We start from the raw sequence: 16,205 nt of genomic DNA, 5'->3' as shown, positions 1-16,205 counted from the left end.
CATATTTTTTTTATATGCGCTTAAATTTAATATTAATTTAACTATATAAAGATCAATCATCACTTTTTTTCCTGGCCTTTTATTGATTACTAATAAACGCACATTTGTTTTACATCTAAATAATTATGTACCTTTTTAAATTGTAATATTATGCATACAATTCTTAAATACTATATTCTATAATATATTATAGACGGAAGGAATTCAAATTAATCAACCACTTGGACTAGTATTTGTATGTATATGATATTGCATTTAACTTAATATAAAATATATTAAGTTTATAATATATTTCTATTTTAGCTTACTCTCTAAAATATTTTTGTATTAATTTGTTTGTTTATGATCTTACTAATATTTAGGTTAAGCTAACAGTACACCGCAATAATAATATATAAAATAAAATTTTAATTATAAATATTTAATTGTTATCATTTAAGAATTTAATCAAAGAAACAAATTAAAATTAAGTGTTATTAAAAAATATTGTATTGTTTAGGTTATGTAGTAAAATAAAACAAAGTTTTTCTTTTTAATCATTATAATCAGTACATATTTACACAGCCCAAAAAAACATATTTGCGAATATATAAGATAAAGAAAAGAGAATTACAAATAAATTATTAGTTTTATATCTATAAAAGTTAAGGTTTGACTAAGAAATAACTTATATTTACTTATTAATAAAACATTGTCATTCATAAATTAAAAATAATCACACCTATCAGATTTTAGTTAACAAAACTAGGATGCGAAACATTTTAATAAAAAAAAATGTAAAATAGTAATTGTGTAATTACACAAAATCTTAGGCAATTTTTCACATTCAATGTAGACACAATTTTTACGTTACATGAAACTATGACAGTATAAAAATTCTTGTAACATTTTTGCATGTTTTTGTACAAAAGGAATAAATTATTATAAAAGACATAAATAGTCATGAATACTAAAAGCTTGCCTGATATGTTTATTACGCTATTGTTATTTCTTTATAATGTGTGATATACCGTAGCAATGTAAAAAAACGATTATAGTATAGACAAGTAGTAAGAGACATTGAATATAATGTGCGTTTACTTTAAATTTAAAAATATCTGGCACCTTTGCTGTCACATTATTAAATACATATTTTAAAAGATGAAAGCAGATAGTCAGTGTTGGAGGAGACTTTATAAATAAAGTGGTCATCCCTGCTCATAGACATTGGTGCTATAAGAAGTCCCATCCTAACATTGGGAACATTTCACCAACTATGATATTTAAGAGGTTTATCCCATTATTGTAGAAGTCATGAAGAAAGATGGGAATCAGATATTTTTAAATCACAATATTAAGTATAACTGTACACATATGTATACCCTAAGCATTAACAATGCCATAATATAAACGTACAAAAATTGTATTCTATGCAGTGTAAATTACATTACTTTAAATCTAATCTAGTTACAGCTTGTTAAAAAATCAACATAAACATGTTTAAATTTGGATTTAAGACAATTTCACATAAAATTTACGTATTCAATTAAAAAATTAATTTGAAATATTCATAATTTACATAATAAGATATAAAAGAGAAATTGATAAAAACAGCGATACATCGAAATAGTAGAAACGTTGTTTAAAATTCGATGCTCGTAAAATTTCAAGGCAATTTAGATATTTTATTTAAAAAGACATTTATTAAGGAGATCCAAGTTTATTCTAAATGACATACATTGTGTTTATGTATTATTATAGTCATAAGATACAATATGGATGCTAGTCACTATTTATTCTTCTATTATTTATGTTCTAACACTAATATTTATTACTGCTACAACTTTACAGTATAATGTATTGAATTTCATAATACATATAAACAAAAATAATGTATGAATATCATAAGAATGCGATTAAATCATTTTTTTTTAATTGTCACATTCAACAATAAAATATTATGTACCTGGATTTTAATACTAATCTTGTTTTATTTTCAAAATATTTAAATAAACAATGTCCGTCTACAGTGTTTACTACCAATGTATATATAAAGCAAAACTAGTATATATTATTATAGTATACTTTACTTGTCTTCTTTTGTTTTATTTAATTTATATAATTTTGATACCAAATGAGTATTAAATATTGTATTAATGATATTTTCTCATTATAGGACATGCATTTTGTAATAAAATAATAACACAATTATACTTGTCTATGTATATAACTGATATATATAACTGCGGTATTAGAAAGGCAAACAATGTAGATATTCTCGTAATACATAATATATCAAAAGTGTTATTAGAAAATAATCAAATCATTTTATAAAACAAAAAATACAATTACGATATATTGAACTCATTTTTTCATTGCATAATAAGTGCATTTGTGCTTTCTAAATAACAACGAAAACAGAATAAATTTTAATTATAAATTGAAAAAGAAAATATATTTTTTTGTTACTAACAAACTATTTATATTGTCTTTCTATTTGACAACGTTTTATTTAATATAAAACCTAAACCAATAAAACTCCACTATCTCACACAAAAATCACAAATAAATTGTACTCATTATGTATAATAAATTTAATTGTAAACAAGCTAAGTGTGTAAGGACGTCTAAAATCTAAATGACCAGCTGACCAAAATGTTAAGCAATTGACATATAAATTGCACAGTTAAAAGGAAATTTGACAGTCTATATGGCAATATTACATCAAATTAAAAAAAAAATAATCATTTTTTCTTTTATTTCATAATGACTGAAGCACAAGTCTGATTCTAAAATGTTCGAGCATCTGCTATAATAAGTCAGTTAATTATTCATTTATAAAAGTGTTATGATATTATTTCAATAAATATTTTTTACTAAAAACAAATAAACAAGATTCAAATAGAGTATACATGTTTTCAAGTATCTCCGGTAACTTGTCAACATATAATTCCAGTCATTTAAAAGCTATTTATATATTATATATCCGTCATTAATCATTAAATGGTAATTGTGGACAAAGAAATTATTCGAAGGGCCACATTAGGACACAAATTAAAATAAAACTATTACATTATCATTCTATTTGATATTTTCATATAAAAAGTTATGTTTAAAAATTATCAATAGTAATGTAATCAATCATCAATATTATATCGAACTAATTTTACAAACGTATAACAAAAATCTAAGGAACCCTATACATCGTTCTACGGGTAAACTATATACAATTATATGGTTAAAACACAATCAATTCTAGTGTACATAAGCATATTTAATTACAACTACCCACCATGTCCTTATAATTCCTATTGTTTCAATGCGTGTTACTGTATAATAACATTTTTCAGCCTTTTTTTTTCTTTTACATGACTGGCCTGTTAGTATATATCAAATACTTCACATGAAAATAATCAACAATTACGCAGTTAGTCCTTTAGAAATCATAACACTTAGTAACATTGTTAATGAAAAAGCTCGACTATTACGGTTATATTAAATGAGACACTATAAAAATCATTGCATTAATAAAATAAATTCGACACCGCCCAGCCACACTAATACGAAACAATTGAATATTCTACATTCTCGAACAGGACATAGGAGCTATTTTTGTACGCACCGTCTAAGGTGAGTTCTACTCAGTGCTTAATAATACTATGATACCTGATTGAGATTACTTAAGCTTTGGGCAAGTCCTGAGTAGTCCGCGCGGACCGTGTGAGCGAGACAGCTCAACTACAACTATCCTTTTTTACTGTCTTCTCGTCCACTTTGTTTGGATCTAATTCTGTTTTCGAAGTTCCCGGCTGAGGGCTTTCTGGATCTGAAAAGTATATTATTTGATTTTATTATAATAATATACTTACATATAAAATATAATCATGAAAAATCATTAATAAAATAAATAGCTTTTTAACAAATAAATTAATCTAAGATAATTATTTTGAGTATTCTAAGGAGATGATTCTCATACCATTCTTTTAATATAAAAATACAGATTATATAAATAATTCTTAGACATCTTTAATATTTTATGTCATTGGAAACTATATTCAAGTATTTTTACTTAACATCTTTATTTTATTTTTTAGGATGGCAGTTTATTTTAGTTAATGTTAAGTGGAAAAGCAAGTAAAGCCGTACAATTGTATCGATAGTGTTTCGATACTATAGTCACGTGTAAATACTATCGGTTTTATCGATAGTTCATGCGCAATAATATCGATAGTAATTCATTAGTTTTAACCAAACCTATCGATACTATCGATAACATCGATAGTTTTGGACTATCATATATAGCAATTGCGTCGCGAGATAGCAGCACTGAGCGCTTTCTATCGACTGTATCACGGCGAGTGCTCTGAGGAATTATTCTCTCTAATTCCTGCTTCCCCCTTCCTTCTTAAGTCCACGCGAGCTGGTTCTCGATGTCACCGCCTAACTGTGACATCAATTCCATCGCGAACAAAGAAATTTGGCAACTCCTTTCTTTGTCGCACTTCCAAAAAATGGAATTCCTTACCAGCTCACGTGTTCCCCTCCTCTTACAACCCGGGTTCCTTCAAACGAGGCGTGAAGAGGCATCTTGCGGGCCGGCAAGGCGAAGGCGGCTAGTGCAGAACGTTTTTCCCGTCTGTACTGGCCGTCGTCGCGTTTGGACGCTACTACCACTTACCATCAGGTGGAGTGGAGTCATTTGCTCTCCGCCAAATATAAAAAAAAAAACTATCGATAGTAAATGATTTTTCAATAGTATTGCTTTCTCAAGATAAGTTATGAAGTTGGCCAAACAACAGTATTATTAATAAAGTTTTATTAAATCGTTACTGTCGAATGAATTCCTATCGCAAGTATGCTGTTATCGTATTGTGCACGGAGAGCTATAATTAATATCGTTAGTATCGACAGTTTGACACAAGACGATACTTTCGATAGTGCTATCGATTTCATGAATAGTTTTTCAAGTCAACTATCGATAGTTCTGCATCACTGGGGTGAATAAAGGGTGAATTTGCACACACACTTATGCACGTTACGCGCAGGTGGCTAGTCTCCTTTCAGAATCTTCGTGACCGTTACTAGTAAATACCAATGTTAGGTCTATACCTAAACAAAGTTTTTTGTCACAAACCGAATACCACTTGGACGAAATCGCGGCTTCGGTTGCCTTGTTATAACTTCATAGTAGATAAAGTAGGTAATAAATAACTTCCTTATAAATCCATCCGTATCCGTAACAGCCTGTGAATGTCTCATGCTGGGACATTCTCTCCCTTTTTGAGGAGAAGGTTTGGAGCTTATTCCACCACGTCGCTCCAGTGCAGGTTGGTGGAATACACATGTGGCAGAATTTCAGTGAAATTATACACATGCAGGTTTCCTCACGATGTTTTCCTTCACCGTACAGCACGATATGAATTATAATCACAAATTAAGCACATGATAATTCAGTGGTGCTTGCCCGGGTTTGAACCCACGATCATCGGTTAAGATTTACGTTCTTACCACTGGGCCATCTCCTTATACATGTTCCGTTGAAATTTTTATCTACAGTACTTATTCCCTAAAAATAATAGTTATATTGCATTAAATACAAATAATGAATATATATTTACGGCATTGATCGAAGAATTACATTTTATTGTAATGATTCGCTTCTTACGTCAATAATTCGTAGTGACGGAGTTTGAGATAAAATAAAAACGAAATGATCTAGCAGTAGTTTGTACAATATTGAAAATATGCGAAATGTTAATGCGAAATGGTAATGAGTGAGTACCGACCCACTAAGGACAAGTGGTATAATTTAATTCTATGAAATTCTAAAACTGTTTAAACATAATATTCATTTACATTCCATATTTTTATATATATGATTTTTTTTGTTGCGTATATATTTCTGAACAATTCATCCGTGTGACTTGAAACTTTGTAGAGTTGAAGACGTTTATGTTAAAACCTTCACGGTTTCTGGCATTGTATCATTAACGTGGGTGACGCGCGAGTCGTGTCGGCTAAATCGTCGACGAACATTAAACCGAATGCTGGCCATTCGCTATTTAAAGAAAAAAGTTTTTTATGTCATAGCAGTTTAAATACAGAATATTATCTGTCTATTGCAAAATTTTATGATAGCCATATAAACATTTAAATTATCATCATGATATTAGCAGTGAAATTATATTAATTTTAGGCCTAGGCCTAAATCTAAGATTGAATATTAGTCGTATACTAAGCCGTGGAGTACCGGCTTAGAATAGTACTCCACCAATCTCATCCCGTGGGTGTCGTAAGAGGCGACTGAGGGACGGGGAAAAGGGGGGATGGGCAGCAGCGTCCCCCCTCCCATAAACATCTTACTCCCCTACTGCGCTCGCCAACATGCCTGCCCAGCGCGGCGAGTATGGGCAAACCCCTCCCTTAATGGCAGATGCGCCCAAAAAAAAGGCCCCCAGTTACCGGCAAGCCCGCTAGGCCCGACCAAGGTAGCGGTCGCGGTATCGGCAGGGCAGGGGGTGCTAAGAATCACCGGTTCACGGCAGGCTACCGTATAAAACGACTGCACATGGCAACGTATAATGGACGCTCGATGAGGCTGGACCATCACCTCGCCGAATTAGAAGTAGAGTTAAGTCATATAAACTGGCATATACTGGGGTTATCTGAAGTCCGAAGACAGGGGGAGGACACGATAACTCTAGAGTCCGGTAACTTACTCTAATTCCGCGAAGGTGATAACCTCTCCCAGGGTGGTGTCGGTTTTCTAGTCAAAAAGGATCTCATTAGCAGCATTGTGGAAATCAGTAGTGTGTCGAACCGGGTAGCGTACCTTGTCCTAAAACTTTCCGACAGGTACTCCCTGAAGGTCGTACAGGTATATGCGCCAACTTCGACATACTCTGATGATGTGGTCGAAGCGATGTACGAGGACATCGCAAAGGCCCTCAACGACACCTCGAAGGCCCACTACAATGTTGTTATGGGAGACTTTAATGCTAAAGTGGGAGTACAAGATAGCGGTGAATCGAAAGTCGGACCTTACGGCTTGCGCTGCAGAAATCACAGGGGGCAAATGCTGGTAAACTTTCTCGAAGCGCAGGGGCTTTTTTTGATGAATTCTTTCTTTCAAAAGAAGCCTCAGAGGAGGTGGACCTGGCGAAGCCCCGATAACGTGACAAGGAACGAGATAGACTTTATCATTTCGAATAAAAGGCAAATTTTAGAGATGTTTCAGTGATCAACAGGTTTAATACCGGAAGTGATCACCGCTTGGTTCGAGGCACTCTAAATATCAACTTAAAAGCCGAAAGATCGAGAATGATGAGGTCTACTCTCCGACCTACCATGCTCCAAGCTGCTCAAGGCTCCGAAAAGTTCCAAATGGAACTTCAAAATCAATTCACCGCATTGGAAACCATAAGCGGCATTGATGAGAGAACCGACACGCTGGTCAAAATACTGCAAAACACATCCCGCAAGTGTTTTCCGCCACAGAGAAGAGACAACGCACCAAAACTCTCTGCTGAGACACTCGAGCTCATGAGAAAACGACGAGAACTACCATCGTTTTTGTCAGATAAGGCCTTAAATCGAATAATAAAAACGCTGACGCGACGCGATCTCCGACGCTCCAATACCCGTGCCATCAAGGCTGCGATTGAGCAAAATCGGGGATCGAAAGTGTTCGCTCGCAAGTTTGGAAGGCCGCGTCTGACAAAACTTAAAACTGAAAATGGTGGGGTCATTACCTCTAGGCCTGAGATTGTCGGAGAAATAGAGAGGTTTTATGGGCAGTTGTTCTCTTCAAGATCGGATAAACCCGTGGGAATCAGTATTGATGACCAGCGCGCCCCTCTTATGCGCCATTACTCCGAGGAGCTCCCGGTCGTTGACCAAGGAGAGATTAGGACGGCTCTAGAACAGCTTAAAAACAACAAAGCTCCGGGAGATGACGGAATCACAACAGAGTTGCTTAAGGCAGGCGGGACTCCGGTCCTGAAAGAGCTAGCAAGCCTCTTTAATTCCGTCATCCAACATGGCAAGACCCCGGAAACGTGGAGCGGGAGTGAGGTGGTACTGTTTTTCAAGAAAGGTGATAAAACCCTCTTGAAAAACTACAGACCAATCTCCCTCCTGAGTCACGTGTATAAGCTGTTCTCAAGAGTCGTCACGAACCGTCTCGCCAGACGACTTGACGAGTTCCAGCCCCCAGAGCAAGCCGGCTTTCGATCAGGCTACAGCACCGTGGACCACATCCATACTGTTCGGCAGATTGTGCAGAAGACCGAAGAGTACAATCAGCCGCTGTGTATGGCATTTGTGGACTACGAGAAAGCCTTCGACTCCATCGAAACCTGGGCAGTGCTCGACTCATTGCAGAGATGTCATATCGATTGGAGATATATCGAGGTACTGAGATGTCTGTACAACGCGGCTACAATGACTGTCCACATCCAGGACTGTAAGACGAAGGCGATCCAACTGCGCAGAGGGGTGAGACAGGGGGATGTAATATCCCCGAAACTGTTCACCAACGCGTTGGAAGACGTTTTCAAAACGCTGGATTGGACTAGGTATGGAGTCAATGTAAACGGCGAGTACATCTCACACCTTCGATTTGCCGACGATATCGTCATCATAGCAGAGTCGCTGGAACAACTCACCGAAATGCTGCGTAGCCTAGACGAGTCTTCCCGGTGTGTCGGTCTCGGTATAAACTTGGACAAGACCAAGGTCATGTTCAATAGGCATGTCGTGCCGGGACCGATATACGTCGAGGGGAAAACTCTCGAAGTTGTTAGTGAATATACCTACCTAGGACAGATAATACAAGTCGGTAGGAACAACTTCGAGAAGGAAGCCGATCGAAGAATTCGCTTGGGATGGGCAGCATTTGGCAACCTTCGTCAAGTCCTCAAGTCGTCTATACCGCAATGTTTGAAGACGAAAGTCTTCAACCAATTCGTCTTACCTGCCATGACATACGGTGCCGAAACGTGGACACTAACTGCGGGACTAGTCCACAAATTCAAAGTCGCTCAGCGTGCTATGGAGCGAGCTATGCTCGGAGTATCTTTGAAGGATAAGATCAGAAATGAGATTATCCGGAAAAGAACCGGAGTCACCGACATAGCTTGCAAAATTAGCAGGCTGAAGTGGCAGTGGGCTGGTCACGTATGTCGTAGGACCGATGGCCGTTGGAGCAGACGAGTCCTAGCGTGGAGACCGCGAATCGGCTAGCGCAGCGTAGGGCGCCCTCCAGCCAGGTGGACCGACGACCTTAAGAAGGTGGCGGGCACCAACTGGATGCGGAAGGCGGAGGACAGGGAGATTTGGCGCACCTTGGGAGAGGCCTATGTTCAGCAGTGGACAACGATTGGCTGTTGATTGATTGATTGATTGATCGTATACTAAGAAAAAACCTAATGATTGTGTACTTTTACGAAGGTGTAATCTAATAACTAGTTCCAAAAATAATACAAAGTGAAACCAAACTTAATATCTCAGCATGTAAAACTAATGTTAATTATCCTAACAGGACTAGACATACGCTTTTAACAAATGAACATTTAATGTCACTCGTTTTACGCGTTCATTTTCATTTACAAGGGATATACATTTTCTAATCAGCTTATTGCCTATTAGTTATCAGATTTGTGTCATCACACGACGTCAAACAGATAACAAATTAATGAACCTAACACATTACTGTCGTCATAACATCGTACTGTAGGAAACTAAGACCGATCGCTAATATCGAAAACGTCCACACGATAATGGAACTTAGTCTATTGTCTTAAGCTAAATAATTGGTTGTATGTCCGATATTGGGTTGAGCGTTTGTATACTGAAGTAGCAAATTGGATTAAGATAAGAGATTCGTTGCTACAGAGATATATCATAGAACATGTCTGTTTTGGAATGCTTGATGTGAATATGTAATAGGGGAGTATTATTTATTGCGGCTCAAAACCATAAGCGTTTTCCGTCATACGCAATATTGAAATCAACGGAGCTTATCTTGATTTATAGTATCTCGTTGTACAATATATTATTATTCTGTGAATATTAACAATTTGTCGTAAATGGGACAGCCATAAGGGAGCTATAATCCGGGAAAACGCCGCTGAATTTTTATGAGCTCACTTTTTTAGTATTCTGCCAGCTAGACTGGCAAATGGTTATCAGCTCCCATAGACTTTATCGGTGTAAGAAATAATAACCATATCTTACGACGCCAATGTGTCATCGACCCCGGGAATTAAGAAGTTATGTCCCGCTATTTACACTGGCTCTTACCTCTCTAAGCGGAACAATACTGAGTACTGTTGTTTTGCGGTAGAATATGTTGTGAGTGGGCGGTACCTACTGAGAGATGCTTGCACTAAGCAATGCCACCAAGTAACAGTACAGTACAGTAACAGCCTGTTAATGTCCCACTGCTGGGCTAAGGCCTCCTCTCCCTTTTGAGGAGAAGGTTTGGAGCTTATTCCACCACGCTGCTCCAATGCGGGTTGGTAGAATACACATGTGGCAAAATTTCAGTGAAATTATACACATGCAGGTTTCCTCACGATGTTTTCCTTCACCGTTAAGCACGAGATGAATTATAAACACAAATTAAGCACATGAAAATTCAGTGGTGCTTGCCCGGGTTTGAACCCACGATCATCGGTTAAGATTCACGCGTTCTTACCACTAGGCCATCTCGGCTTATACCACCAAGTATTCGTTTATAATTATAGAGCCGCAGACGTCCACACGTTATAAGTATGCGAGTCCCCTCTCATCTTATTTACTTTTTTTTATATTTTTTATAAAAACTATGTATCTTATAGAGACAATCAGCTATAATAATTGAAATAATAATTTGCCATAATGAATTAGGATTTTATAAGGCTTCAACAAAATGGATATCGACGCTCTTACAATCAAACATAACGGCAACCGACATACGGTCTCATGATATTAAAATTGAACCCGATCTATAAGACGTTTTAGATGAATAGTTAATACTGATGAATTTTGGGTCAATTTCATCATCCCTGAATCAAAATAAGAAAAAGAAAGGAGCATACTATGACCACCTCCAAATGTATATAGCAAATGATGAAAATGATGTTTTACCACAAAACGTACGCATTATGAAACGATGGTTGAAATTTATAATTATGATTCCAAAATATTTTTACATTCCATTTATACTAATCCGAGATGGTCCAGTGGTAAGAACGCGTGAATCTTAACCGATAATCGTGGGTTAAAACCCGGGCAAGCACCACTAAATTTTTATTTGATTAATTTGTGGTTATATTTTTCATCTCGTGCTTGACGGTGAAGAAAAACATCGTCAAGAAACCTGCATGTGTCTAATTTCACTGAAATTCTGCCACATGTGTATTTCACCAACCCGCATGTGTATTCCACCAAACCTTCTCCTCAAAAATGGAGATGGCCTTAGTGGGACATTCACAGGCTGTTACTGTATCCTAATCCTCTAGTACCATGTAAATAAGTTTTGCTCTTCCTCATACATAAACAAAAAACATTTATGAGAACATCAATTTGCATCAAATCATGAAATCAATAATTATTTCGAAGGCCAAGAAAATAAGCTAGGTTTACAGAGTAACGACAAAAAATAAAAATAATATTTATAGAACAGTGTTTTCAGCTCGCAAACTTTCTAATTAACTCTCGTTATAAACACGATAATACATCGTATTAGCTGCAGAGAAATATAATTTAACCAAACAAACGGTATAATCGAACTCACCCGTAGTGACGAGTTGTTGCAGTCTAGATGGCAGATCGGCCGTTGTTATCTCCGCACCCTGAGGATGCAAGATGTCAGGCATGGCGTTTCGCCTTCCTGTACGACCCGTTTCGAGGAATTCCCGAGGTACGTCCTCACTATTCCTGTCCTGCATTATTGCCATCATTCTTAGTACTGTAACGAGTAAAGAAATAACGAATTATTAAGAAAGAACGAGAAATATAACATCCGGTAACCACTAATATTATTCATATCTACTGTTTTTGTATTTAGATATTTTACTTTCAACAAATTATATTAACATTCAATCGAAAGCACGAAAGTCATGTCATTATCATGTTTTCAAATGATAATTAAAAATTAAAGAAATATTAATGTATACAGATTATATCGCATACATTCGAATGCATTTTAATTATCTATGGATGAAAATCTTGAGTGTATGGTAGCATCTATTAACGGCGGATTACATTCTATGTATCAGCTGCCATCTCAAGTTTTTTTTAAGATGACAATGATTATTGATCTACACAAATATATTATATTTAAAAGAATTAAAATATCAAAAAATCATTCTGTTCGTCTGTCCGTTGATGTTTTTTAGATTATGAGGGTAGTTTATATTTGGTATGTATAGCTAAAGTACCAAAACAAGATTCGAAGATGCATACATGTGACTAAAAAAAATAACAAAATTGACGAAGGTACTTTTTTTTTTATAGAATAGGAAGGTGGACGAGCATATGGGCCACCTGATGGTAAGTGGTCACCAAACGCCCTTAGACATTGGCATTGTAAGAAATGTCAACCGTCGCGTATAGCCAATGCGCCACCAACCTTGGGAACTAAGATTTTATGTCCCTTGTGCCTGTAATTACACCGGCTCACTCACCCTTCAAACCGGAACACAACAATATCAAGTATTGCTGTTTTGCGGTAGAATATCTGATGAGTGGGTGGTACCTACCCAGACGAGCTTGCACAAAGCCCTACCACCAGTAATAAACAGACATATATAAGCCGTACAGATGACTTGTTTGCATTTGTTACCGATACCGCATACGTTTAAGTATCTGCACATAGTATCAACAAGCCGCTTCGTTATTAATAAGTTAACCATATATTAACAATGAAATAGTCATTATCGGATACATTGTATCGAAGTAATTTAAACTGGAATAGACCAGAATAAACTACATATACAGTTTTCTCGAGTAGAAATCAATAGAAGCTCCACTACGTGCTCATTACTTTTCCTATTTCTCGACTCTTTTATGTATGTACTTATAATAATGTGTTGTAATGTCCTTTTTTTAATTTAAACCGGTAACATTACTTGTAGTTATTTGTTCTTATTCTTCAACAATAAACCCTTATTTATCAACTCTCAATTGATTGATTACGTTATCACGAGTTTTTTACACATCATTTATTCAGTGATGTTCTTTGTAAGTGATTGCGAGTGACGTTACAAAATTTAATATTATAAGATTTCATTATGGATATAACCTATTCTTTAATGTAAAATAAATCCGTCTTCAAATCACTAATAAATTACATACTAATCTATAAATAATGTACAGCATTAATTGATTACTGTTTAGAAATTATAGTGAACAATAGCTTTAATAAGTGTCTACGAAAATTAATATTATTGAGAAAAGGCCCGAAACTCAAATAGAATATTCTATTACAATCGTAATACATACTAAAAATATATATTAACGATTGAAAAGATTAACCAGACGGAATATAATTTCACATTCAATAAGAAGCACTACACAATATCATTAAGAAGTCATATGTCTTCCAATGTTAAGTCGTAGCAAGGTAACACTAGCACAATAAAACCGAACAACAAAAAATAAGGAAGACGCTCAGAGCTAAGTAAGCGTCATAATTGCTAGAGTAAGCCGTGATTGTTATGCTAATGGGCCACTGTTTCAAAGCATTAAACCGATTTTCCTTTCACGTCCGAGATAATAGCCACCTCGAGGCAATGAACAATTGACGCAACATTTTCATATCGCCACAAAATTTACGCAACTTATATTAATGTTAGTTATGACCAATAAAACTTTCATTTTCCCACTTAAATAGTGCATTAAGTCCGTGCAAATAAAATGTATTGTGTCACATAATAATAAAAAAAGCATGCTCTTAACCAAATCAAATTATTTCAAGCATCAAAATATTTTATAATCTGTAATACTTTTAGAGGCAAAAACAAAAATACTAATGTTTAAAATATTTCTTTACTTTATTTCCATTTATTACATCTTAAAAATTAATCATCCAGAAACTTCTGATGCTTGAATTAAAATTATGTAAATTAACAAATCAGCTGCATTCATTTAGCTCACTTATTTTTTTTTAATAAGAAATTGTTTCTAAAGTGTTTCTATACTTCTCTATTAGTTATTTTAATAATGATCTGCATCTTTCATCATTTGTTCATACATCAATTATTCCCAATTATATGCAATTTAACTGAAATATCTATTGAGAGAAAAACTAAATTTAATGTTAATTAAAAAAAACCTATATATTTATATGCTCAACCTATAAACATTATATTTAGTTTTTATTTCATGATATATATCCCAAATAAAAAAATAAACTACATAAATAACTAAAAAATAACATCCAATTTGCATTTACAGGTTCGAAATATTTGAATCATATAAATATTGGTAGTATACATAAAAATATTTACAATAATGGTTATGTACCATTTCATTCCAAAGATCTTCGGCCTTGTAACCTTGACTCTTCGGGAAGGTTATCTGATCATCACTCTACTCTCATCATGCACCTTAAATTCCTGGATCAATGTAATTTTATGTTAGTATAAAAAAACCAAAATATTGTTAAGATTTTAAACTTAATGTGTAGTTATGAAGGTTTAATAAATTGTTTATTTGCTGCCAAAAATACATAAGTAATCATTATTATGAACATTGAACACAAAAATTCACACTTCAATAAATATAACAAAAGATTTAACCAACATATTTGTTAAAAAAAATTACAATACATGGATACAACCTAATTATGAGTAGCATACAACTTTGGCAACCTTATTGCTAGATAACAATCTCTTCCAGGCAACCAACAGTGTAAGGAATTACTCAGATATGAGGATATGAGGTAGGTGGTGCATGTAATATATATTTAATTTTCTTTTAAATATTCCACTGCCATTTTTAAGATCTAATTATTAATGTATAATATTAATTTATTTTGTTAAAAGTAACTAATTATACAAATACTAAGCTGTCTAATCCTTGTTTCCAACTAAATTGACATACAGACAACAGACCTGCTAACATGATAAACAATAATTAATATATGAAGGTACAATTTTATCCATGAAAAGTTCAACCAATCACATAACATTGAAATTACAACAAGGTACTTATTGTCTTTTTTTTAATAAAGATTTAATTTTTTTAGTAAGCATATATTAAATTATATACTCCTCTGCTCTCCAGTTTCTTATAAGTTTTTTATATTACAAATAACTGTTAAAGCATCTTATTTAGACTGGTATGTCAGAAAACATTCAAATAAAAATTAAAAAACACATTTTTTAATTTGAATGTACTGTACTAACAAATACCTAAGTAACAACATGAATAAGATTTAAAAATAAATAAGAAAATGCAAAATGTTCTGTACTCAAGTAGATTTATTGCCTCTACATTGTATTGATAAATATTACAGAAATTATTTGAATTTATAATATATATCGCATATTATCGCTAATCAGTATATATATTTTTTTATTATTTTATTAAATATTTTATGTAATTAAAAACAATGAAAATGTTGATATCCATGGTAATAACAACACACTTTTTTAAGCAATCTACAAATAAATTTCGACGTAGCAAATACCAATGCCAGTTTGGTTAAAATTTAGCTTTTTTTTAATAAAAAATAATCAATGAAATTGTATAGTTTTGGCAGCAAATAATACTGAATTAATAACCCATTAATGATATTTCATTCAAGCACTACACTATCTTAAGCTTGCAAGCAAAGATCAAATCCGCAGTCTTAACAACGGCGGAGAAGCACTGACATGCGGGCCTCCTATTACCTGACCGAGTCTTTACGCGGTGCCCTCTTCGGCGCTTGGGTACGCGGCCGGCACGTACTCCGGTCATTTTAAGCCAAGATTTCACTAAACAATTACCATTCAATGAAAATAAAAGATTGTCTCTCCAGCTTATTCACAAAGATTAGGGAATTATAAAATATACAAACAATTGCGAAAATTGGAAACAAATTTACTATTATGATATTTTACTATTAAAAGTGTATTAATATAGGCTGATTTCACTTTTACAATGTGCACAGAAATAACAGTATCACGGATCAGACAAAGACGTTAAAAGAAAATATATGACAATTCTGAAGTTAGGAACAGTGACACAGAAAT

At 34.2% G+C, this 16,205-nt stretch overlaps 1 protein-coding gene across 1 annotated transcript; it reads right to left on the bottom strand.

The window, feature by feature from the left end:
- Positions 1–567: 567 nt before the first annotated feature.
- On the bottom strand, positions 568–16,160 carry LOC126776913 (uncharacterized). Its single transcript, XM_050499781.1, has 3 exons — positions 15,864–16,160; positions 11,759–11,932; positions 568–3,805 (listed from the first exon to the last, which is right to left on the bottom strand). Exons 1-3 carry the CDS (start codon positions 15,928–15,930, stop codon positions 3,714–3,716), a joined length of 333 nt encoding a protein of 110 aa, XP_050355738.1. The 5' UTR covers positions 15,931–16,160; the 3' UTR covers positions 568–3,713.
- Positions 16,161–16,205: the final 45 nt, after the last annotated feature.

Source organism: Nymphalis io, chromosome 2, assembly GCF_905147045.1.
Source record: "Nymphalis io chromosome 2, ilAglIoxx1.1, whole genome shotgun sequence".
Lineage (NCBI taxonomy): Eukaryota > Metazoa > Arthropoda > Insecta > Lepidoptera > Nymphalidae > Nymphalis > Nymphalis io.
This window is presented reverse-complemented; position numbering and strand designations above follow the sequence as displayed.

Excerpts from the sequence above, each read along its gene's own strand:
- LOC126776913 (XM_050499781.1), bottom strand. The coding sequence starts at position 15,930 with ATGACCGGAGTACGTGCCGGCCGCGTACCCAAGCGCCGAAGAGGGCAC. Across the intron at positions 11,933-15,863 it reads CCGCGTAAAGACTCGGTCAG|TACTAAGAATGATGGCAATA; the intron begins GTAATAGGAGGC and ends TACTCGTTACAG. Across the intron at positions 3,806-11,758 it reads GCAACAACTCGTCACTACGG|ATCCAGAAAGCCCTCAGCCG; the intron begins GTGAGTTCGATT and ends TATACTTTTCAG.